This window comes from Pecten maximus, chromosome 1 (assembly GCF_902652985.1).
Source record: "Pecten maximus chromosome 1, xPecMax1.1, whole genome shotgun sequence".
Classification (NCBI taxonomy): domain Eukaryota; kingdom Metazoa; phylum Mollusca; class Bivalvia; order Pectinida; family Pectinidae; genus Pecten; species Pecten maximus.
The window spans coordinates 14,922,549-14,949,176 of record NC_047015.1 but is presented as its reverse complement, the minus strand read 5'-3'; the positions used below and the strand labels follow the sequence as shown (position 1 = coordinate 14,949,176).

Sequence of the window (26,628 nt, the reverse complement as noted above, 5' to 3'; positions counted from 1 at the left end):
TAGAAAGATGATAAGATATTTCATGATTTAAACTGGTATCTCTGATTTGTATATTAAGTTACTCACCCTGCCAAGTGTTGAATGCCCAGGCCATTCATATTAACCCAAACATATTGTACATATGTAAAGTAGATACAAATCATGAACACCATTCAGTGTGAAACATCCTTCCACATTTTTGGAATTTTGGAACAATTTTTTGTTAGTTTATTTCCTTGATTTATTGCCCAACATGTACATACAGCCAGGGTCATATACAATATGCAAATGCATATTACAATTGTACATTAGACACCATGTTGTTAGGTTCCTGAGAAAAAACTTGAGGCAAGGTGAATCATTCACTTCTTTACTTCATCTGAGTTTTCATGCATTATATATAGTCTCAGTTTTCATGCATTAGTCTAAGTTTTTATGCATTAGTTTGAGTTTTCATTCATAAGTCTGAGTTTTAGGCATTAATTAGTCTGAGTTTTTATGCATTTGTCTGAGTTTTCATGCATTAGTCTGAGTTTTTATGCATTAGTCTGAGTTTTAGGCATTAATTAATCTGATTTTTCATGTATTAGTCTGAGTCTTCACTCATTAGTCTGAACTGGAATGCTGTTTGCTTGGTGAGCTAGGGTCAATTGTACAGTATAAAAGAAATATAATGCCATAAAATTGAACTCCAAGCTTTCATATTCCCTATTGCCCCAAAGGGCTCAGAAAGGTAATTCAGGGGTGTTTTAAAGGTACATTTGTACTACTCGTGACCACTGGGCCAATCAAATGCTACACCTGTACTAATTAATACACATGTAATGAAATTGTAGATCTAATAGTTTTTTGCCCACATGTTTGGTGCTTCGATGACTAATTACAATGGAGCTGTTTTTAGGGTATCCAGATGACCTTCAGTAAGGTTAGACTGAACTCCATTGTTAGTTTGTGTAGGAAGTCCAATATAACTAGATCACCATTAATTGTTGACGGCCATGCTTTTACATGGGTTAATGTTATCAGAGTGTATATCATGATCCCTGGAGCATGGTCATTGGCAGGTTTATCTGGTATTTGTGGAACTGATAAGTGTCACCAGATCTTCGATTCTAATAGGCTTTTGTGACAGTAAACATCTTTTGTTAAAGAGGATGAAGATTTTTGGGCATTACTTCAGTGTCCTTTGTAGTCCTCTTAGGAATTCACTGATGTTTTAATGAGCCTGTAGGGTCATTATAGATACAGTATATGGGAAGAATTGAAGATTTCATCTGAAATGAAATTTTTAATATGCTACATAATGAGTAAGATTTTAAATATGCTGCAATGTTTATGTGAGATCATGATCAGCAGGGCTGGTATAAGATTGGGGAAATGGTGGCATTGAGTTCACTTTAGATTCCTACACTGCTTATGTAAATAAACAGATGGAGAGACAGATGGTATACTCATGATTCTATGGTTTGTAGTTCTACCCCTGTAGGGACATTAATCTGCAAGTAATATTACATGCACACTCCCACTGAGACAAGCAAATAACCATCTTGACATATTGTTTAGCTGCTTGGTCACAGCTGTCAGTCCCTGGACTACAACATAGAAATAAGATTCTTACTGTGTCGTTATAATTCAGAACTCTGTCAGTCCCTGGACTACAACATAGAAATAAGATTCTTACTGTGTCGTTATAATTCAGAACTCTAGCTGTCAGTCCCTGGACTACAACATAGAAATAAGATTCTTACTGTGTCGTTATAATTCAGAACTCTGTCAGTCCCTGGACTACAACATAGAAATAAGATTCTTACTGTGTCGTTATAATTCAGAACTCTGTCAGTCCCTGGACTACAACATAGAAATAAGATTCTTACTGTGTCGTTATAATTCAGAACTCTGTCAGTCCCTGGACTACAACATAGAAATAAGATTCTTACTGTGTCGTTATAATTCAGAGCTACCTGTAGACATTCATCATTTCTGGACAAGAACATTAAATAACATATGTACATCAACTGTGACATTCGATCTCCTTATAAGATAATTGGATATTCTCTCTATAAGGTATGGCGACATTCTCTTTATAAGATACGGGGACATTCTCTTTATAAAGTACAGGGACATTCTTTTTATAAAGTAGGAAAACATTTTTGGAAAAGGGCGGGAAATTTTTGGTCAAATTCCTTATGTCCCTTTGGGGGTTTCCCTTAAAATCAGGGAATTTTTTAGGAAGCCCTTTTTTTAGGGAATTTTCTAATTTTTTATAAGATGGGGATTCTTTTAGGGAATTTTTATAAGGAAAGGGGAATTTTAAAAAAGGGCATTTTTAGGGAAATTTCCTTTATAAGGCAGGGCTTTTTATAAGGAAGGGAAAATTTCGGCTTTCCCTTTTAAAAGGTTAAACACTCTTATGGGAAAAACAAGGGAAAACAAGGAACCCTTTCCCCAAAAGGGTAGGGACCCTTGGGAAATTATTAAATTTGGGGGACTTTCCTTAGGACACCTTTAAATGGACATTTTTTAAAAGCGGTTTTTTGGACACTTTTTTGGAAAATTTTAAAAAAGGGATTCTTTAGGTTCTTTAAAAAGGGACTTTTTGGACCCCCATAAATTCTTTATTGGTAAAAAAATTTCTTTAAGGGAAAGGGAAAACTAAAAAAAGGGAATTTTTTTATGGTTTTTAAAAATTCGGGGAACTTATGAATCCATGGCACACCATAGGGAAAAAGGGGGTTCTTTTTGGGGCCCCCTTATAATTGGGGAAACCCTTTATTTGGGCTTCCTTTAGAAAATTTCTTAAAATCGGGGAATTTTCTCTTTTGGAAACCCTTTAAATAAAAATTCCTTTATGGTGGGGAATTCCCAAAACTCCTTTAAAAAACGGGGAAAAACCAAAAGGAAAGGGACTTCTTAGGTTTTCTATAATCGGGGAACCTTTAAGGCCCGGGACTTCCTTGGGGACTTCCTTTGGGCCCCTTTTATAATTCGGGGAATTTCCTTTAGGAATCCTTATGGAGGGGGAATTTTTTATAAAAAGGCATATTTTTAGACTTCTTTAAAAAAGGAATTCCTTTTTGGGGGTTCCCCAAGGTAGGGACATTCCTTTGGGGAGGGGGGACATTCTTTTAAATTTTAAGGTACGGGAAATTTTCCCTTATAAGGTACGGGGACATTCTTTTTTCACCCCAAAAGGGTGGGGGGAATTCTTTATAAGGTGGGACATTCCTTTAAGGGACATTTTTTAAAGGTAAGGGCTTTCCTTATAAGTGGGGACAAATTCTTTTTAAGGTAGGGGACTTTCTTTAAGGTAAGGGACTTTTCTCTGAAAAGGGTACGGGGAATTCTTTTATTTTAATAATTTGGGGACATTTCTTTTAAAAAGGAGGGGGACTTCCTTTTATAAAACCCGGGAAATTTTCCTATAAAAGGTACGGGGACATTTTTTTTGGGTAGGGGACATTCTTTTTAGGCCCAAAGGAGGGGATTTCTCTTAAAAAGGAAAGGGACATTCTCTTTAGGGAATTTAAAAGGGGGAAATTTTCTTTTTAAAGGGGTAGGGGCTTCCTTTATAAGATGGGGCACTCGGTTTCCCCATGGGGGAAGGGACATTCTTTTTATAAAGTAAGGGCCCATTCCTTATAAGGCGGGGGAATTCTCTTTATAATTTTTAAAGGTACGGGGAATTTCCCTTTTTGGGGATAAGTACAGGGACATTCTCTTTATAAGATACGGGGACATTCTCTTATAAAGTACAGGGACATTCTCTTTATTAAGATACAGGGACATTCTCTTTATAAAGTACAGGGACATTCTCTTTATAAAGTACAGGGACATTCTCTTTATAAAGTACAGGGACATTCTCTTTATAAAGTACGGGGACATTCTCTTTATTAAGATACAGGGACATTCTCTTTATAAAGTACAGGGACATTCTCTTTATAAAGTACAGGGACATTCTCTTTATAAAGTACAGGGACATTCTCTTTATAAAGTACGGGACATTCTCTTTATTAGATACGGGGACATTCTCTTTATAAAGTACAGGGACATTCTCTTTATAAAGTACAGGGACATTCTCTTTATAAGATACGGGGACATTCTCTTTATAAAGTACAGGGACATTCTCTTTATTAGATACGGGGACATTCTCTTTATAAAGTACAGGGACTTTTTTTAAGGTGGGGACATTCTCTTTAAATTTTTAAAGGTACGGGGCATCTCTTAAAGGTACGGGCATTCTCTTATAAAAAGGAAGGGACTTTCCCCTTTTATAAGGTACGGGGGACTTTCTTTATAAATTCCAAAGGAAATTCTTTTAATTTTTTAGGGACATTCTCTAAAGGGAGGGGGAATTCTCTTTTAATACGGGGAATTCTTTTATAAAAGTTTAAAAGGGACTTTCTTTATAAGAAAGGGACATTCTTTTTTGGAATTTTATAAGGGGGGACATTTCTTTATAAAAAGGTAGGGGACATTCTTTTAAAAAAGGTGGGACTTTTTAAAAGGTACGGGAATTTCTCTTTATAAGGTAAGGGACATTCTTTAATTTAAAAGGGGCGGGAATTTTTTTCTTTATAAGGTAGGGGCTTCTTTTTAAAGTAAAAGGGGCATTTTTTTCTTTTTAAAGGGTACAGGGAATTTTTTAAAAGTACAGGGACATTCTCTTTATAAGTACCTGGGACGATTCTTCTTTATTAGATTACGGGGACATTCTCTCTTATAAAGTTACCGGGCCATTCTCTTTATAAGTATCGAGGACAATTCTCTTTATTAAAGTACAGGGACATTCTCTTTATAAGTACAGGGACATTCTCTTTATTAAGATACGGGACATTCTCTTTATAAAGTACAGGGACATTCCTCTTTTTATTAAGTCGTACCGCGGACATTCTCTTCTTAAGATACGGGGACATTCTCTTATAAGTCACGGGAACCTCTATCTTTATAATACGGGACATTCTCTTTATAAAGTACAGGGACATTCTCTTTATAAAGTACAGGGACATTCTCTTTATTAGATACGAGGACATTCTCTTTATAAAGTACGGGACATTCTCTTTATTAAGATACGGGGACATTCTCTTATAAAGTACAGGGACATTCTCTTTATGGACATTCTCTTATAAGGTACAGGGACATTCTCTTTATAAAGTACGGGACATTCTCTTTATAAGTACGGGGACATTCTCTTTATAAAGTACAGGGACATTCTCTTTATAAAGTACAGGACATTCTCTTATTAAGTACAGGGACCATTCTCTTTATAAGTACAGGGACATTCTCTTTATAAGTACAGGGACATTCTCTTTATAAAGTACAGGGGACATTCTCTTTATAAAGTACCGGGACATTCTCTTTATAAGTACAGGGGGACTTCTCTTATAAAGTACAGGGACATTCTCTTTATAAAGTACAGGGACATTCTCTTTATAAAGTACAGGGACATTCTCTTTATAAAGTACAGGGACATTCTCTTTATAAGATACAGGGACATTCTCTTTATTAGATACGGGGACATTCTCTTTATAAAGTACAGGGACATTCTCTTTATAAAGTACAGGGACATTCTCTTTATAAAGTACAGGGACATTCTCTTTATAAAGTACAGGGACATTCTCTTTATTAAGTACAGGGACATTCTCTTTATAAGTACAGGATTCCCTTTTAAGGTAAAGGGAACTTTTCTCTTATAAGCGGGGAATTCCCTTTTATAAGGTAGGGGGAATTCTTTTTATAACTTTTAGGGGCCCTTTCTTAAAAAGGAAAGGGGGAATTTTTTTTCTTTTAAAGGGAGGGGAATTTCTATAATTTAAACGGGACTTCCTTAAAAGTAAGGGCATTTTTATGGGTAGGGGAATTCTCTTTATAAAAAGTCGGGGACATTCTTTATGGGGACATTTTTTTAAAAATGGGGAATTTTCTTATAAGGTAGGGGGCATTCTCTTATGGAACTTCTTTATAAGGTACAGGGCATTTTTTAAAAGGGAAAGGGACTTCTTTTTTTTGGGACTTTCCCTTTTTAAAAAGGAGGGACATTTCTTTAAAATTCCCAAATACGGGGGGACATTCCTTAAAGGAAAGGGAATTCTCTTTTAAAAAGGTAAGGGGGACATTTTTTTAAAATTTTTGGGTCGGGACTTTCTTTATAAGGTAGGGGGGACTTCTTAAAAGGGTACGGGGACATTCTTTTCAAATTTTAAGGGGACATTCTTTAAAAGGAAAGGGACTTTTCCTTTAAAGTACGGGACTTCTCTTTTAATTTTTAAAGTACGGGGACTTTTTGTGGGGGAATTTTTTTATAAGAAAGGGACATCTTTTAAAATGGGAATTCTCTTAAAGTGGGGGGAATTTTTTTTATAAAAGGTGGGACATTTCTTTTTTTTAAAGTACGGGGACTTTCTCTTATAAAAGGTAAGGGAATTTCTTTAATTTAAAGGTATGGGGACATTCTCTTTATGGACATCCCTTATAAGGTAGGGGAACAAAGGGAACTTCTCTTTTTAAAGTACGGGGGGACTTTCTTTATAAGGCGGGGACATTCTCTTTTTTTTTAAAGTACGGGGACTTTCCCTTTTTTAAAATAGGGGACATCTTTTTATAAAAGGGTACAGGGACATTCTTTTTAAAAGGACATTCTTTATAAGTAAGGGACATTCTCAAAAAGGGGGACATTTCTTTATAATTTTCGGGGACATTCTCTTTTCCCTTTTAAAGTACAGGGACTTTCTTTTTTGGGTACGGGGACATTCTTTTGAAAAATTTCGGGGCCCTTTTTTAAAAAGGAGGGGAATTCTTTTTTAAAGGTACAGGGACATTTCTTCTTTTAAAGTACAGGGAATTCTTTAAAGGTACGGGACTTCTCTTTGGTTTTAAGGGTACGGGGAATTTCTTTAAAAATGGGACATCCTTTTTAAAAATGGGCCCATTCTCTTAAAAGGGGTAAGGGGAAAATTTTTCTTTAAAAGGGGTAGGGACTTTCTTATAAGGTAGGGACATTTCTTTATAAATTTTAAAAGGGGGGAATTTTCTCTTTATAAAAAAAGGTACAGGGACATTTCTTTTTTTAAAAGGGGGAACCCGGGGCATTTTTTTTAAATTTTTTAAAGGAAGGGACATTCTCTTTTTTTTAAAGGACGGGAATTCCCCATAAGTACAGGGACTTCTTTTTTTTTTAAAAAGTACGGGGACATCTCTTTATGGGAAGGGGGACATTCCTTATGGAATTTTAAATACCTTTATAAGGAAAGGGACTTTTCTCTTTAGGGGGACTTATTTTAAGGTACGGGGGACTTTCCCCTATAAGGAAGGACTTTTTTATGGACATTCCTAAAGGTAGGGGGACCATTTCTTTAAGGTACGGGCATTCTCTTAAAAGGTACGGGCTTTTCCCCTTTTTAAGGTAGGGGGACTTTTTTAAACTTCCCTTAAAAGGTAGGGGACTTCCTATAGGTAGGGGGAATTTTTTTTCTTTTAAAAGGTACGGGACATTCTCTAAAGGTAAAAAAGGGACATTCCTTAAAGAAAGGGACACCCCTTTATAAGGTAGGGTTTTTTGGACTTCCCTTAAAAGGTAAGGGGCTTTCCCTTTTTAAAAATTTTTAAAGGTAAGGGACTTTTTTCTTTATAGGGGATTTTTTGGAATCCCTATAAGGTATGGGGACTTTTTATAAGGAGGGGACTTTTCTTATGGACTTTCCTTATAAGGGGGGGACATTTCTTAAAAGGGTAGGGGGACTTTCCTTATAAGGTGGGGGAATTTCTTATAAGGAAAGGGACATTCTTTAGGAACCCCCTTTATAAGGTGGGGGGATTCTCTTTTTTTTAAGGAGGGACATTTTTTTAAAGGAACATTTTTTTTATAAGGAAAGGAAAAATTCTCTTAAGGTAGGGGACCCATAATCCTTTTATATTTTGGACGGACATTCTCTTATATGGGGAATTTCCCTTTTTTATAAGGTAGGGACATTTCTTATAAAATTCCCCTTTTATAAGTACGGGGAATTCTCTTAAAAGGTAGGGGACTTTTATTGGAATTCTTTATAAGGTACGGGGCATTTTTTTAAAAGGAGGGGACTTCCCTTTTCTTTTATAAGGTATGGGGACTTCTTTTAAATTTAAGGGACTTTTTTATCTCTTTAAAGGGTAGGGGGAACCTTCTTTATAAGGTACAGGGACATTCCCTTATAAGGTATGGGGACATTCTCTTTATGGACATTCCCTTATAAGGTACAGGGACATTCTCTTATAAGGTACAGGGACATTCTCTTTATGGACATTCTCTTATAAGGTACAGGGACATTCTCTTATAAGGTACAGGGACATTCTCTTTATGGACATTCTCTTATAAGGTATGGGGACATTCTCTTTATGGACATTCTCTTATAAGGTACAGGGACATTCTCTTTATGGACATTCTCTTATAAGGTATGGGGACATTCTCTTATAAGGTACAGGGACATTCTCTATATGGACATTCTCTTATAAGGTACAGGGACATTCTCTTATAAGGTATGGGGACATTCTCTTTATGGACATTCTCTTATAAGGTACAGGGACATTCTCTTTAAGGACATTCTCTTATAAGGTACAGGGACATTCTCTTATAAGGTACAGGGACATTCTCTTTATGGACATTCTCTTATAAGGTACAGGGACATTCTCTTATAAGGTACAGGGGACATTTCTTTGGCATTTTTTTTAAAAGGGTACAGGGAAAAAAACCCCCCCTTCCTTATAAGGTAGGGGAATTTTTTTTGGAATTTTTTATAAGTAGGGACATTCTCTTTTTAAGGGAAGGGACATTCTCTTAGGGACTTTCCCCTTTTAAGGAGGGGGACATTTTAAAGGTCGGGACTTTTCTTATTGGAATTCCCTTATAAGGTACAGGGACATTCCCTTATAAGGTACGGGAACTCATGGGGGACATTCTCTTTATGGACATTCCTTTAAGGAAAGGAAAAATTCTCTTTAGGACATTCCTTTAAGGTACAGGGACTTTCCTTTTAAAGGAACCCTCTTTATGGTTTCCCCTTTTAAAAGGTGGGAATTCTTTTTAAAGGGGAAGGGAATTTCTTTAGGACTTCCCTAAGGTACGGGGGACTCCCTTATAAGGTACGGGCCCAGGGTTTTTTTTTTTTTTTCCCTTTTTTCTTTTTGGAGGGGACTTTCCTTTTATAAGGTACAGGGACATTCCCTTATAAGGTACAGGGACATTCTCTTTATGGACATTCCCTTATAAGGTACAGGGACATTCTCTTATAAGGTATGGGGACATTCTCTTTATGGACATTCTCTTATAAGGTACAGGGACATTCCCTTATAAGGTACAGGGACATTCTCTTTATGGACATTCCCTTATAAGGTATGGGGACATTCTCTTTATGGACATTCTCTTATAAGGTACGGGGATATTCTCTTATAAGGTACAGGGACATTCTCTTATAAGGTACGTGGACATTCTCTTATAAGGTACAGGGACATTCTCTTATAAGGTATGGGGACATTCTCTTTATGGACATTCCCTTATAAGGTACAGGGGCATTCTCTTTATGGACATTCTCTTATAAGGTACAGGGACATTCTCTTTATGGACATTCCCTTATAAGGTACAGGGACATTCCCTTATAAGGTACAGGGACATTCTCTTTATGGACATTCCCTTATAAGGTACAGGGACATTCTCTTTATGGACATTCTCTTATAAGGTATGGGGACATTCTCTTATAAGGTACAGGGACATTCTCTTATAAGGTACGGGGACTTTCTCTTATAAGATACAGGGACATTCTCTTATAAGGTACGTGGACATTCTCTTATAAGGTACAGGGACATTCTCTTATAAGGTACAGGGACATTCTCTTATAAGGTACGTGGACATTCTCTTATAAGGTACGGGGACTTTCTCTGATAAGGTATGGGGACATTCTCTTATAAGGTATGGGGACATTCTCTTTATGGACATTCTCTTATAAGGTATGGGAACATTCTCTTATGGACATTCCCTTATAAGGTATGGGAACATTCTCTTTATGGACATTCCCTTATAAGGTATGGGGACATTCTCTTTATGGACATTCCCTTATAAGGTATGGGGACATTCTCTTTATGGACATTCTCTTATAAGGTATGGGGACATTCTCTTATAAGGTACAGGGACATTCTCTTATAAGGTACAGGGACATTCTCTTTATGGACATTCTCTTATAAGGTATGGGGACATTCTCTTTATGGACATTCCCTTATAAGGTATGGGGACATTCTCTTTATGGACATTCCCTTATAAGGTACAGGGACATTCTCTTATAAGGTATGGGGACATTCTCTTTATGGACATTCCCTTATAAGGTACAGGGACATTCTCTTTATGGACATTCCCTTATAAGGTATGGGGACATTCTCTTTATGGACATTCCCTTATAAGGTATGGGGACATTCTCTTTATGGACATTCCCTTATAAGGTACAGGGACATTCTCTTATAAGGTATGGGGACATTCTCTTTATGGACATTCTCTTATAAGGTACAGGGACATTCTCTTATAAGGTATGGGGACATTCTCTTTATGGACATTCCTTATAAGGTACAGGGACATTCTCTTATAAGGTATGGGGACATTCTCTTTATGGACATTCTCTTATAAGGTACAGGGACATTCTCTTATAAGGTATGGGGACATTCTCTTTATGGACATTCCCTTATAAGGTACAGGGACATTCTCTTATAAGGTATGGGGACATTCTCTTTATGGACATTCTCTTATAAGGTACAGGGACATTCTCTTATAAGGTATGGGGACATTCTCTTATAAGGTATGGGGACATTCTCTCTATAAGGTACAGGGACATTCCCTTATAAGGTATGGGGACATTCTCTTTATGGACATTCTCTTATAAGGTATGGGGACATTCTCTTTATAAGGTACGGGGACATTCTCTTTATGGACCTTCTCTTATAAGGTATGGGGACATTCTCTCTATAAGGTACGGGGACATTCTCTTATAAGGTATGGGGACATTCTCTCTATAAGGTACAGGGACATTCTCTTTATGGACATTCTCTTATAAGGTATGGGGACATTCTCTTATAAGGTACAGGGACATTCTCTTTATGGACATTCTCTTATAAGGTACAGGGACATTCTCTTATAAGGTACAGGGACATTCTCTTTATGGACATTCTCTTTTCTTGTAAAGTTGTAACTTAAAGGTGAAACCAGCAGTTCATAATGGTGTATTCACAAGATATCAAGGTTGAAACATTCGAATCACCCTGCATCTGTGGTCCATCACCTGTCTGTCTGTAAACAATCCTTGTTATACCTCCGCAACGAAGTTAGGGGGGGGGGGGTATTCTGGAATCAGGTTGTCTGTCCGTCCGTCCGTCCGTCTGTAGACGCATTTTGTCCGGACAACTCCTCCTAAACTGATGGGCCGATTCCAATGGAACTAGAGGACCATGTGTAGATGTGCATGCCACTTTCTTTTTTCTCAAAATTATGGTTGCTATGGCAACTGGTCACTATAAACAGGTTTTCCGATAAGAACCATAACATTAAGTTTGTCCGGACAACTCCTCCTAAACTGAAGGGCCGATTTCAATGAAACTTCACACAAATATAGAGGACCATGTGTAGATGTACATCACACTTTCTTTTTCTCAAAATTATGGTTGCTGTGGCAACTGGTCACTATAAACTGGTTTTCCGATAAAAACCCTAACTTTAAGTTTGTCCGGACAACTCCTCCTAAATTGAAGGGCCGATTTCAATGAAACTTCACACAAATATAGAGGACCATGTGAAGATATTATTGTGCATGCCACTTTCTTTTTTCTCAAAATTATGGTTGCTATGGCAAGTGGTTACTAAAAACAGGTTTTCCGATAAGAACCCTAACTTTAAGTTTGTCCGGACAACTCCTTCTAAGCCGAAGGGCCGTTTTCAATGAAACTTAATTCAAATATAGAGAACCATGTGCAGATGTGCATCTCACTTTCTTTTTCTCAAAATTATGGTTGCTATGGCAACTGGTCACTATATCACTGGGTTATCTTAGTTAGCCTCTAATTAACAGTTCCAATTCACCATTGACTTGTGCAGATTGCGGGGGTATTAGTCAGCCATCCTGGCGACAGTTCTAGTTATTGCTATTTCTTAAAAGGTACTGGAGGGATATTCCTCAAACTTCATGTGTAGGTTCCCCTTGGTCCTTAGTTGTGCCAATTCAGTTTTGATTTTTGATCAGAAAAAATGGCCAATATGCAGTCATCTTGCATTTTGAGAATTGAAGTTTATAATTGCTATTTCTTAAAAAGTACTGAAGGGATATTCCTTAAACTTATATTTCTTAAACTTCACATGTAAGTTTTGGATCTGCTTTGTTTTAGGCCACCTAAACATCATCTCAATAACCAAGAGGCCCATTGTCATGATATGAGGCTATAGTAGGGCTACTAAGTTAACTAGGGGTCCAATGTGTTAAAAACAAATTCATCCCAATAACCAAGATCGAGGCCTAAGTTCATATTATTAAGCCAGTAGCATTATCGGATGAAGGGCTACTAAGTTAACGAGGAGTCAAATGTTTTAAAACCTTTAAACATCTTCACAATAACCAAGAGGCCAAATGTCATGATATTTGGACAATTAATAATCTACAGGGATGAATGGCTACAAAGTTCAAATAAACAATCATTAATGTTCTTTCAAGGTCAGAAAACAGAAATGGCAATGTCACAGGGGTGATATCCCAAACAGAAATGTCAAGGTCACAGGGGCGATATCCCAGACAAAAATGGCAAGGTCACAGTAGTGATATCCCAAACAGAAGTGGCAAGGTCACAGGGGTGATATCCCAAACAGAAGTGGCAAGGTCACAGGGATGATATCCCAGACAAAAATGGCAAGGTCACAGGGGTGATATCGCAAACAAAAGTGGCAAGGTCACAGAGGTGATATACCAAACAGAAGTGGCAAGGTCACAGGGGTGATATCCCAAACAGAAATTTCAAGATCACAGAGGGTATCCCAGACAAAAATGGCAAGGTCACAGGTTCGATATCCCAGACAAAAATGTCAAGGTCACAGTGGTGATATCCCAGACAGAAGTGGCAAGGTCACGGTGGTGATATCCCAGACAGAAGTGAAAAGCTAGCTATTAATGCAAGCTTTATCTGCAAGCCAGAAACTGAAATGTTGCATCAAGATAGTAATCAAAATTTTGCAGCATGCTTAACTGAGTGAACTTTTTCTTGCAAGCTAAATGCAAGCTTGAAGTAAGCTAGATACAAGCGTGTGACAAGTATCAGTCTGCTGTGAAAATTAAAATTACCCTGTATTTTAACAAACTTTTGGAATTGAAGGAGTGTTTTATTTAGATTTTTGATATGATGACTCACCTGTTTTGTGTATTTACCTGTATATAGGTCAGTAATTGGATCTGCAAGCTGTAAATCTTGATAATTACTAGATAATGTTCCCTAGAAGGTTCCGCTGCCTATAGGTTAGATTATATGTGAAGTGTGACATACCATGGCATAGAGGTATTGAGAAGTGTGTTTTTTTCATTTATCTAATGGATCAAACTTCAATACATACATACATTTATATATAAAGACAATTTTGTCACGCAATCCTGTTCAGTAGATTTACAGGGGAATTACAGAAAACAGTTCAAATCTATTGAAGACATGTAAAATTTAGTTTTTATCTGTCTATATCATTGTATGCATGCAGGTACAGTGTTCATAATTATATATTTACATTTACACTGCAGCCCCACTATATAACTCTACCAAGCTCACTTGGAAGTTATGAGTCCATAACGTCCAAAACTGTATTATGACGTCATTATTATAGTGTCGAAAGATGGCTGTTGAAAAGGCTGTTCTGTCTTTGACGATAATAATTTGTTCATTCATCGTCGGAGCAAAATTCCTGGATATAGTCTTTAAAAATAGTTGTCAAATGTAAATATAAGCATTCAACATGAAGCGCTAGCGCGCTTCATTAAATTTGCCTTTGTCCAGTTGGCATTCATCAGCCCATAACTTCCAAATGAAAGCAGTTCAATGCTTAAGTATACATGTATATTAAATCTTAATTTAAGTTAGAATTTGCACACGACAATATGTGGGTGTAATTATCCCCTAGCGACGAAAGTCGGGGAGGGGATATAGCGTTCCGTTCGTACGTAAGTACGTAGGTACGTATGTTCACTTTTTGTCAGTGCTCTTGCAACTTCATTTTTGAACGGATTCTGACCAAACTTCATATAAGGGTCCAGCATGGGAATACCTCGAATGAGTTCGTGTTTCAGGGTGCCAAGGTCAAGGTCAAGGTCAGCGTTACTATTTATAGAAAATCTTTGTCAGCGCTCTTGCGACTTCATTTTGCACGGATCCTGACCAAACTTCATATATGGGTCAAGCATGGCAATACCTCAAACAAGTTCTTGTTTCAGGGCGCCAAGTTTAAGGTCAAGGTCACAGTTACTATTTATAGAAAATCTTTGTCAGCGTTGTTGCGACTTCATTTTTGAATGGATCCTGACCAAACTTCATATATTGGTCCAGCATGGCAATACCTCGATAGCCCATGCCTGATAATAAGCCCATCCATGTCTATTGCAGTTCAGTGCAAATGACAACTGATGTTATTTCAATGTCCTGCAATAACCCCCCCCCCCCCCCCCCCCCCCCCCATTTTGCGTCAGAGTTCATGTGTTAGCACGCGAGGGGATTTGTATCGTTTGCGATGCCTTGTTTTAATTGTGATCAAATATTTGTATAACCCAAACTGTAGTGCAAATATGATAAGTACTGAAAAAATGAAAAGTTTATGAATATTCGAAAGTGCTATATTTTGATGTGTTGTAAATATTGTGTCTTTATGGAATGCTTCACAACTGGCTTTTCAATAAGCATTTAGCCAATAAATGTTGGAATATGCTACTGAGAGGATAAACCAGTAATCATTATATAATTGCGATTTTGTTATTAATAATGAACAATAATTAAAGTGTAAATGATCCAATGTATTACATATAAATAACCTCTCCAGTCAGCTGTAATAGTCTGCTGACATGATGATCAGTTAAGTCAGAAAAATGATTCATTTGAAATGTTCTGGAACTGTGTCTTATCCTTAAAAACGTCTATTTATGTAAGTGAGCTAATAATCCTTTTGATTTATTGCTGAAGGGCTTTGACTGTATCTTATCAAACCCATGAAGTAATTTATCATGTACAGGTAACAATCTGATTAAACAGTTGTTTGTTGGGAATAAGATAATATATATATTTATAAGTATATAAAGTTGCTCATGTAGTAATAATGACAGTGCAGACAAGTAAATTGTCAAATTTCGACACAATCCATCCCTTTAATAAAACAAACAATCACATGAAGACATCTAGAACATGAAACAGTTGTATAAGTTTAGTAGATTCTAAACAACGAACAATATCATTATGTTAGTGGGAAAAACATAACAGGTATTATAGAATGTTATATATAAACCGGGGCTATAACAAAACATACCTATTCATCAAATCTTAATGATCTCATCCATCTTGACAGCGTGTATAATAAAGTTTTGAATATGTGTCCACATGTTATAAAAAATGATTTCAAGCGTTAAGTCTTCAATGGAAATTGTCTAGAGTAAGATATATATGATACATGAAGCATTTAAAATCGTATGTGATCACAATAAACATTAACTGTGTAGAGCCATTATTGTGAGGAGGAAAAATATGCCAAAGTTAATGCAACCAACAGGACGCCATGCAATTTTACCTTGTAAAATGGAAAAGTGAGGAATTCACATCATAAATATTAAAAACACAAGAGAAAGCAAATAATGTCCGACCTTGTTCTTGGCTTTATGGAACTATTTGCTGTGTGAAGTAGGTTTTGTCATATTAAAAGCAGTTTAACACATGTATCTATCAGAATTGGAATTTGTGATGGTCAGAATTATCTTTCAGGAGCTACTGATATGATGACAACAGTATGTTGGAGGGATATATTTCGACTATCATTTGATATTGTTGTGTACACAGATAATGTGAGGTGGTTAGAGGGGTGAATAGTTGATTTGGTGTGTTATAGTGAATGCTTTTCCATTGTTTTAGGTATGGAGCATGGACAACATGATCTGTACCCAAACATTACTGCGACATCAGGGTAGTGTTGCCTGTCTGGCCCAGTCACGTGGTAGGATATTCTCTGGTGCTGTTGACAGTACTGTGAAGGTGAGAACACTGCAATACATTGGTAGAATGTTTTCCTATTTTGAGGCTGTGACAGAATTCTCTCTCTGAAGAGATCCTTAACACAAGACTGCAGTCACTAGACAAGTGTTAGAAAGATTTGTAGAATATTTTCCTCTTCCTCATCATACAATATAGTGGGCTAAACAATTTACCCTGTGTTCGTGGTCCGTAGTCCTTCCTTCTTCCATCCATCTGTCCATAATAATCCTTATTATTATTTCTTGAAAAGTGCTTGCGGGATATTTCTAAATCTTCACATATAGGTGCCCCTTGGTCACTTATGCTCATTCAAGGACTTAAATGAATGACATACACAATTGATGTGTTCAAACATTGATATATTCTAGATGTATTACCCCTCATTTAACATTTGATATGTGATGATATTAAAGAGTCTGGGTCTGCTATTTTGTCCATTGTATCTGTCTGTTTTTGTAATTTGGTTTTGAACTATGTATATATATCTACCAATTATCCCACTTGTTTAACAGAATAGGGTCTGTGGTATTCACAGGCATGTACATTCACTATCTGGGTCAGAATCTTGAGGACTAGAAATGTAAATTTAAAGTCATGTTTTTATTAAACACATTATAGATTTAATGCTTTTAAATATAAGAAATACCTTACAGGTAAAAACACCTCAACCTTGGGTTAAAACACCTCCTTATCCTTGGAGGTAAGACACCTCAACCTTAGGATAAAACACCTCCTTATCCTTGGAGGTAAGACACCTCAACCTTAGGATAAAACACCTCCTTATCCTTGGAGGTAAGACACCTCAACCTTAGGATAAAACACCTCCTTAACCTTGGTGGTAAAACACCTCAACCTTAGGATAAAACACCTCCTTATCCTTGGAGGTAAGACACCTCAACCTTAGGATAAAACACCTCCTTATCCTTGGAGGTAAGACACCTCAACCTTAGGATAAAACACCTCCTTATCATTGGAGGTAAGACACCTCAACCTTAGGATAAAACACCTCCTTATCCTTGGAGGTATGACAACTCAACCTTAGGATAAAACACCTCCTTATCCTTGGAGATATGACAACTCAACCTTAGGATAAAACACCTCCTTATCCTTGGAGGTAAGACACCTCAACCTTAGGATAAAACACCTCCTTAACCTTGGAGGTATGACAACTCAACCTTAGGATAAAACACCTCCTTACACTTGGGGGTAAGACACCTCAACCTTAGGATAAAACACCTCCTTATCCTTGGAGGTAAGACAACTCAACCTTAGGATAAAACACCTCCTTATCCTTGGAGGTAAGACACCTCAACTTTAGGATAAAACACCTCCTTATCCTTGGAGGTAAGACACCTCAACCTTAGGATAAAACACCTCCTTATCCTTGGAGGTAAGACACCTCAACCTTAGGATAAAACACCTCCTTATCCTTGGAGGTACGACAACTCAACCTTAGGATAAAACACCTCCTTATCCTTGGAGGTATGACAACTCAACCTTAGGATAAAACACCTTAACCTTGGTGGTAAAACACCTCAACCTTAGGATAAAACACCTCCTTATCCTTGGAGGTAAGACACCTCAACCTTAGGATAAAACACCTCCTTATCCTTGGAGGTAAGACACCTCAACCTTAGGATAAAACACCTCCTTATCCTTGGAGGTAAGACACCTCAACCTTAGGATAAAACACCTCCTTATCCTTGGAGGTAAGACACCTCAACCTTAGGATAAAACACCTTAACCTTGGTGGTAAAACACCTCAACCTTAGGATAAAACACCTCCTTATCCTTGGAGGTAAGACACCTCAACCTTAGGATAAAACACCTTAACCTTGGTGGTAAAACACCTCAACCTTAGGATAAAACACCTCCTTATCCTTGGAGGTAAGACACCTCAACCTTAGGATAAAACACCTCCTTATCCTTGGATGGTAAACACCTCAACCTTAGGATAAAACACCTCCTTATCCTTGGAGGTAAGACACCTCACCTTAGGATAAAACACCCTCCTTATCCTTGGAGGTAAGACACCTCAACCTTAGGATAAAACACCTCCTTATCCTTGGAGGTAAGACACCTCAACCTTAGGATAAAACACCTCCTTATCCTTGGAGGTAAGACACCTCAACCTTAGGATAAAACACCTCCTTATCCTTGGAGGTAAGACACCTCAACCTTAGGATAAAACACCTCCTTATCCTTGGAGGTAAGACACCTCAACCTTAGGATAAAACACCTCCTTATCCCTTGGAGGTAGACACCTCAACCTTAGGATAAAACACCTCTAATCCTTGGAGGTAAGACCACCTCAAACCTTAGGATAAAACACCTCCTTATCATTGGAGGTAAGACAACTCAACCTTAGGATAAAACACCTCCTTATCCTTGGAGGTAAGACACCTCAACCTTAGGATAAAACACCTCCTTATCCTTGGAGGTAAGACAACTCAACCTTAGGATAAAACACCTCCTTATCCTTGGAGGTAAGACACCTCAACCTTAGGATAAAACACCTCCTTACCCTTGGAGGTAAGACACCTCAACCTTAGGATAAAACACCTCCTTATCATTGGAGGTAAGACACCTCAACCTTAGGATAAAACACCTCCTTAACCTTAGGGGTAAGACACCTCAACCTTAGGATAAAACACCTCCTTATCATTGGAGGTAAGACACCTCAACCTTAGGATAAAACACCTCCTTAACCTTAGGGGTAAGACACCTCAACCTTAGGATAAAACACCTCCTTATCATTGGAGGTAAGACACCTCAACCTTAGGATAAAACACCTCCTTATCATTGGAGGTACGACACCTCAACCTTAGGATAAAACACCTCCTTATCATTGGAGGTAAGACACCTCAACCTTAGGATAAAACACCTCCTTATCCTTGGAGGTAAGACACCTCAACCTTAGGATAAAACACCTCCTTATCCTTAGGGGTAAGACACCTCAACCTTAGGATAAAACACCTCCTTAACCTTAGGGGTAAGACACCTCAACCTTAGGATAAAACACCTCCTTATCCTTGGAGGTAAGACACCTCAACCTTAGGATAAAACACCTCCTTATCATTGGAGGTAAGACACCTCAACCTTAGGATAAAACACCTCCTTATCCTTGGAGGTAAGACAACTCAACCTTAGGATAAAACACCTCCTTATCATTGGAGGTAAGACACCTCAACCTTAGGATAAAACACCTCCTTAACCTTGGTGGTAAAACACCTCAACCTTAGGATAAAACACCTCCTTATCATTGGAGGTAAGACACCTCAACTTTAGGATAAAACACCTCCTTATCCTTGGAGGTAAGACAACTCAACCTTAGGATAAAACACCTCCTTATCATTGGAGGTAAGACACCTCAACCTTAGGATAAAACACCTCCTTAACCTTAGGAATAAGACACCTCAACCTTAGGATAAAACACCTCCTTACCCTTGGGGGTAAGACACCTCAGAGATGGTGACTACAATGTTGATGCATTTAATCTAATTTAAAGCATTCCTGTGATTTTGTTAACTGGTTAAATTCTGTTTACAGGTATGGCAGTAGCTGAAGATATTACAAAGATTCATCAAAATTCAAAAGAGCTGCTTAGAGATGAAGAGACCAAGCTTACATCAAAAGTGATTTTATTGATGCTTACAAAGACTGAAAGATTTTATATGGAATTCTTTTGTGACTTCTCACAATTTAATTCACAAGATTTTTAAAACGTATTTATTATTGTTATTTATATCAAATGTAATAAAATTCACTAAAATCTTTTAACTCTCAGTTAATTCTCAGTTTTACTTTTCTTTTGATTTAAGATATCAGCTGTACTCTATTTTACTGGTGGAGATACCAGAGAAAATAGATATAGCAGCTGTATCCTTCTGAATGAGATATTTACAGGAAATATACCTGCTGTATCCTTCTGCATGAGATCCTTATTGGAAATATACATGCTGTATCCTTCTGCATCAGATCTTTACAGGAAATATACCTGCTGTGTCATTCTGCACGAGATCTTTACTGGAAACACTTGCTCGCTGTGTCCTTCTGGATGGTGATTGTTACTAGTAAACCTTCTGGATGGTGATTGTTACTAATAAACCTTCTGGATGGTGATTGTTACTAGTAAACCTTCTGGATGGTGATTGTTACTAGTAAACCTTCTGGATGGTGATTGTTACTAGTAAATCTTCTGGATGGTGATTGTTACTAATAAACCTTCTGTATGGTGATTGTTACTAGTAAACCTGGATGGTGATTGTTACTAATACACCTTCTGGATGGTGATTGTTACTAATAAACCTTCTGGATGGTGATTGTTACTAATAAACCTTCTGTATGGTGATTGTTACTAATAAACCTTCTGTATGGTGATTGTTACTAGTAAATCTTCTGGATGGTGATTGTTACTAATAAACCTTCTGTATGGTGATTGTTACTAGTAAACCTGGATGGTGATTGTTAATAATAAACCTGGATGGTGATTGTTACTAGTAAACCTTCAGGATGGTGATTGTTACGAGTAAACCTTCTGAATGGTGATTGTTACTAGTAAATCTTCTGGATGGTGATTGTTACTAATAAACCTTCTGGATGGTGATTGTTACTAGTAAACCTTCTGGATGGTGATTGTTACTAGTAAATCTTCTGGATGGTGATTGTTACTAATAAACCTTCTGGATGGTGATTGTTACTAGTAAACCTTCTGGATGGTGATTGTTACTAGTAAACCTGGATGGTGATTGTTACTAGTAAAACCTTCTGGATGGTGATTGTTACTAGTAAAACCTTCTGGATGGTGATTGTTACTAGTAAACCTTCTGGATGGTGATTGTTACTAGTAAAACCTTCTGGATGGTGATTGTTACTAGTAAACCTTCTGGATGGTGATTGTTACTAGTAAACCTTCTGGATGGTGATTGTTACAAGTAAACCTTCTGGATGGTGATTGTTACTAGTAAACCTTCTGGATGGTGATTGTTACTAGTAAAACCTTCTGGATGGTGATTGTTACTAGTAAACCTTCTGGATGGTGATTGTTACTAGTAAACCTGGATGGTGATTGTTACTAATAAACCTTCTGGATGGTGATTGTTACTAATAAACCTTCTGGATGGTGATTGTTACTAGTAAACCTGGATGGTGATTGTTACTAATAAACCTTCTGGATGGTGATTGTTACTAATAAACCTTCTGGATGGTGATTGTTACTAGTAAACCTTCTGGATGGTGATTGTTACTAATAAACCTTCTGGATGGTGATTGTTACTAGTAAACCTTCTGGATGGTGATTGTTACTAGTAAATCTTCTGGATGGTGATTGTTACTAATAAACCTTCTGGATGGTGATTGTTACTAATAAACCTTCTGGATGGTGATTGTTAATAATAAACCTTCTGGATGGTGATTGTTACTAGTAAACTTTCTGGATGGTGATTGTTACTAGTAAATCTTCTGGATGGTGATTGTTACTAGTAAATCTTCTGGATGGTGATTGTTACTAATAAACCTTCTGGATGGTGATTGTTACTAATAAACCTTCTGGATGGTGATTGTTACAAGTAAACCTGGATGGTGATTGTTACTAATATACCTTCTGGATGGTGATTGTTACAAGTAAATCTTCTGGATGGTGATTGTTACAAGTAAACCTTCTGGATGGTGATTGTTACTAGTAAACCTTCTGGATGGTGATTGTTACTAGTAAACCTTCTGGATGGTGATTGTTACTAATAAACCTTCTGGATGGTGATTGTTACTAATAAACCTTCTGGATGGTGATTGTTACAAGTAAACCTTCTGGATGGTGATTGTTACTAGTAAACCTTCTGGATGGTGATTGTTACTAGTAAACCTGGATGGTGATTGTTACTAATAAACCTTCTGGATGGTGATTGTTACAAGTAAACCTTCTAGATGGTGATTGTTACTAGTAAACCTTCTGGATGGTGATTGTTACTAGTAAACCTTCTGGATGGTGATTGTTACAAGTAAACCTTCTGGATGGTGATTGTTACAAGTAAACCTTCTGGATGGTGATTGTTACAAGTAAACCTTCTGGATGGTGATTGTTACTAATAAACCTTCTGGATGGTGATTGTTACAAGTAAACCTGGATGGTGATTGTTACAAGTAAACCTTCTGGATGGTGATTGTTACTAATAAACCTTCTGGATGGTGATTGTTACAAGTAAACCTTCTGGATGGTGATTGTTACTAGTAAACCTTCTGGATGGTGATTGTTACAAGTAAACCTTCTGGATGGTGATTGTTACAAGTAAACCTTCTGGATGGTGATTGTTACTAGTAAACCTTCTGGATGGTGATTGTTACTAATAAACCTTCTGGATGGTGATTGTTACAAGTAAACCTTCTGGATGGTGATTGTTACAAGTAAACCTTCTAGATGGTGATTGTTACTAGTAAACTTTCTGGATGGTGATTGTTACTAGTAAACCTGGATGGTGATTGTTACTAATAAACCTTCTGGATGGTGATTGTTACAAGTAAACCTTCTGGATGGTGATTGTTACAAGTAAACCTTCTGGATGGTGATTGTTACTAGTAAAACCTTCTGGATGGTGATTGTTACTAGTAAACCTTCTGGATGGTGATTGTTACTAGTAAACCTGGATGGTGATTGTTACTAATAAACCTTCTGGATGGTGATTGTTACTAATAAACCTTCTGGATGGTGATTGTTACTAGTAAACCTTCTGGATGGTGATTGTTACTAATAAACCTTCTGGATGGTGATTGTTACTAGTAAACTTTCTGGATGGTGATTGTTACTAGTAAATCTTCTGGATGGTGATTGTTACTAATAAACCTTCTGGATGGTGATTGTTACTAATATACCTTCTGGATGGTGATTGTTACTAGTAAACTTTCTGGATGGTGATTGTTACTAGTAAATCTTCTGGATGGTGATTGTTACTAATAAACCTTCTGGATGGTGATTGTTACTAATATACCTTCTGGATGGTGATTGTTACAAGTAAATCTTCTGGATGGTGATTGTTACAAGTAAACCTTCTGGATGGTGATTGTTACTAGTAAACCTTCTGGATGGTGATTGTTACTAGTAAACCTTCTGGATGGTGATTGTTACTAATAAACCTTCTGGATGGTGATTGTTACTAATAAACCTTCTGGATGGTGATTGTTACAAGTAAACCTTCTGGATGGTGATTGTTACTAGTAAACCTTCTGGATGGTGATTGTTACTAGTAAACCTGGATGGTGATTGTTACTAATAAACCTTCTGGATGGTGATTGTTACAAGTAAACCTTCTAGATGGTGATTGTTACTAGTAAACCTTCTGGATGGTGATTGTTACTAGTAAACCTTCTGGATGGTGATTGTTACAAGTAAACCTTCTGGATGGTGATTGTTACAAGTAAACCTTCTGGATGGTGATTGTTACAAGTAAACCTTCTGGATGGTGATTGTTACAAGTAAACCTTCTGGATGGTGATTGTTACTAGTAAATCTTCTGGATGGTGATTGTTACTAGTAAACCTTCTGGATGGTGATTGTTACTAATAAACCTTCTGGATGGTGATTGTTACAAGTAAACCTGGATGGTGATTGTTACAAGTAAACCTTCTGGATGGTGATTGTTACTAATAAACCTTCTGGATGGTGATTGTTACAAGTAAACCTTCTGGATGGTGATTGTTACTAGTAAACCTTCTGGATGGTGATTGTTACAAGTAAACCTTCTGGATGGTGATTGTTACAAGTAAACCTTCTGGATGGTGATTGTTACTAGTAAACCTTCTGGATGGTGATTGTTACTAATAAACCTTCTGGATGGTGATTGTTACAAGTAAACCTTCTGGATGGTGATTGTTACAAGTAAACCTTCTAGATGGTGATTGTTACTAGTAAACCTTCTGGATGGTGATTGTTACTAGTAAACCTGGATGGTGATTGTTACTAATAAACCTTCTGGATGGTGATTGTTACAAGTAAACCTTCTGGATGGTGATTGTTACAAGTAAACCTTCTTGATGGTGATTGTTACTAGTAAACCTTCTGGATGGTGATTGTTACTAATAAACCTTCTGGATGGTGATTGTTACTAATAAACCTTCTGGATGGTGATTGTTACAAGTAAACCTTCTGGATGGTGATTGTTACAAGTAAACCTTCTGGATGGTGATTGTTACTAGTAAACCTTCTGGATGGTGATTGTTACTAATAAACCTTCTGGATGGTGATTGTTACTAATAAACCTTCTGGATGGTGATTGTTACAAGTAAACCTTCTGGATGGTGATTGTTACTAATAAACCTTCTGGATGGTGATTGTTACTAGTAAACCTTCTGGATGGTGATTGTTACTAATAAACCTTCTGGATGGTGATTGTTACAAGTAAACCTTCTGGATGGTGATTGTTACTAGTAAACCTTCTGGATGGTGATTGTTACTAATAAACCTTCTGGATGGTGATTGTTACAAGTAAACCTTCTGGATGGTGATTGTTACTAGTAAACCTGGATGGTGATTGTTACTAATAAACCTGGATGGTGATTGTTACTAATAAACCTTCTGGATGGTGATTGTTACTAGTAAACCTGGATGGTGATTGTTACTAGTAAACCTGGATGGTGATTGTTACTAATAAACCTTCTGGATGGTGATTGTTACTAGTAAACCTTCTGGATGGTGATTGTTACTAGTAAAACCTTCTGTATGGTGATTGTTACTAATAAACCTTCTGGATGGTGATTGTTACTAGTAAACCTGGATGGTGATTGTTACTAATAAACCTTCTGGATGGTGATTGTTACAAGTAAACCTTCTGGATGGTGATTGTTACTAGTAAACCTTCTGGATGGTGATTGTTACTAGTAAACCTTCTGGATGGTGATTGTTACAAGTAAACCTTCTGGATGGTGATTGTTACAAGTAAACCTTCTGGATGGTGATTGTTACAAGTAAACCTTCTTGATGGTGATTGTTACTAGTAAACCTTCTGGATGGTGATTGTTACTAATAAACCTTCTGGATGGTGATTGTTACTAATAAACCTTCTGGATGGTGATTGTTACAAGTAAACCTTCTGGATGGTGATTGTTACAAGTAAACCTTCTGGATGGTGATTGTTACTAGTAAACCTTCTGGATGGTGATTGTTACTAATAAACCTTCTGGATGGTGATTGTTACTAATAAACCTTCTGGATGGTGATTGTTACAAGTAAACCTTCTGGATGGTGATTGTTACTAATAAACCTTCTGGATGGTGATTGTTACTAATAAACCTTCTGGATGGTGATTGTTACTAGTAAACCTTCTGGATGGTGATTGTTACTAGTAAACCTGGATGGTGATTGTTACTAGTAAAACCTTCTGGATGGTGATTGTTACTAGTAAAACCTTCTGGATGGTGATTGTTACTAATAAACCTTCTGGATGGTGATTGTTACTAGTAAACCTTCTGGATGGTGATTGTTACTAGTAAACCTGGATGGTGATTGTTACTAGTAAACCTGGATGGTGATTGTTACTAGTAAACCTTCTGGATGGTGATTGTTACTAATAAACCTTCTGGATGGTGATTGTTACTAGTAAATCTTCTGGATGTTGATTGTTACTAATAAACCTTCTGGATGGTGATTGTTACTAGTAAACCTTCTGGATGGTGATTGTTACTAGTAAACCTGGATGGTGATTGTTACTAGTAAACCTGGATGGTGATTGTTACAAGTAAACCTTCTGGATGGTGATTGTTACAAGTAAACCTTCTGGATGGTGATTGTTACAAGTAAACCTTCTGGATGGTGATTGTTACAAGTAAACCTTCTGGATGGTGATTGTTACAAGTAAACCTTCTGGATGGTGATTGTTACTAGTAAACCTGGATGGTGATTGTTACTAATAAACCTTCTGGATGGTGATTGTTACAAGTAAACCTGGATGGTGATTGTTACTAATAAACCTTCTGGATGGTGATTGTTACTAATAAACCTTCTGAATGGTGATTGTTACTAGTAAAACCTTCTGGATGGTGATTGTTACTAATAAACCTTCTGGATGGTGATTGTTACTAGTAAACCTTCTGGATGGTGATTGTTACTAGTAAACCTGGATGGTGATTGTTACAAGTAAACCTTCTGGATGGTGATTGTTACTAATAAACCTTCTGGATGGTGATTGTTACTAGTAAACCTTCTGGATGGTGATTGTTACTAATAAACCTTCTGGATGGTGATTGTTACTAGTAAACCTTCTGGATGGTGATTGTTACTAGTAAACCTTCTGGATGGTGATTGTTACTAATAAACCTGGATGGTGATTGTTACTAGTAAACCTGGATGGTGATTGTTACTAATAAACCTTCTGGATGGTGATTGTTACTAGTAAACCTTCTGGATGGTGA

General features: G+C 37.1%; 1 protein-coding gene and 1 long non-coding RNA gene across 2 annotated transcripts in view; one reads left to right on the top strand and one right to left on the bottom strand.

The window, feature by feature from the left end:
• The window catches only part of LOC117325781 (E3 ubiquitin-protein ligase TRAF7-like), an 87,328-nt gene extending 67,304 nt beyond the window's left edge, over positions 1-20,024 (top strand). The window contains 2 exon segments of the mRNA XM_033882239.1: positions 16,114-16,233; positions 19,783-20,024. Of these exon segments, the coding sequence (XP_033738130.1) occupies positions 16,114-16,233; positions 19,783-19,794 (132 nt within the window). The 3' untranslated portion in view covers positions 19,795-20,024.
• LOC117325797 lies at positions 17,557-19,549 on the bottom strand. The gene is made up of 3 exons (XR_004532378.1): positions 19,532-19,549; positions 17,774-17,972; positions 17,557-17,638 (listed from the first exon to the last, which is right to left on the bottom strand). It is a non-coding gene; the product is annotated as an uncharacterized LOC117325797 (long non-coding RNA).
• Positions 20,025-26,628: the final 6,604 nt, after the last annotated feature.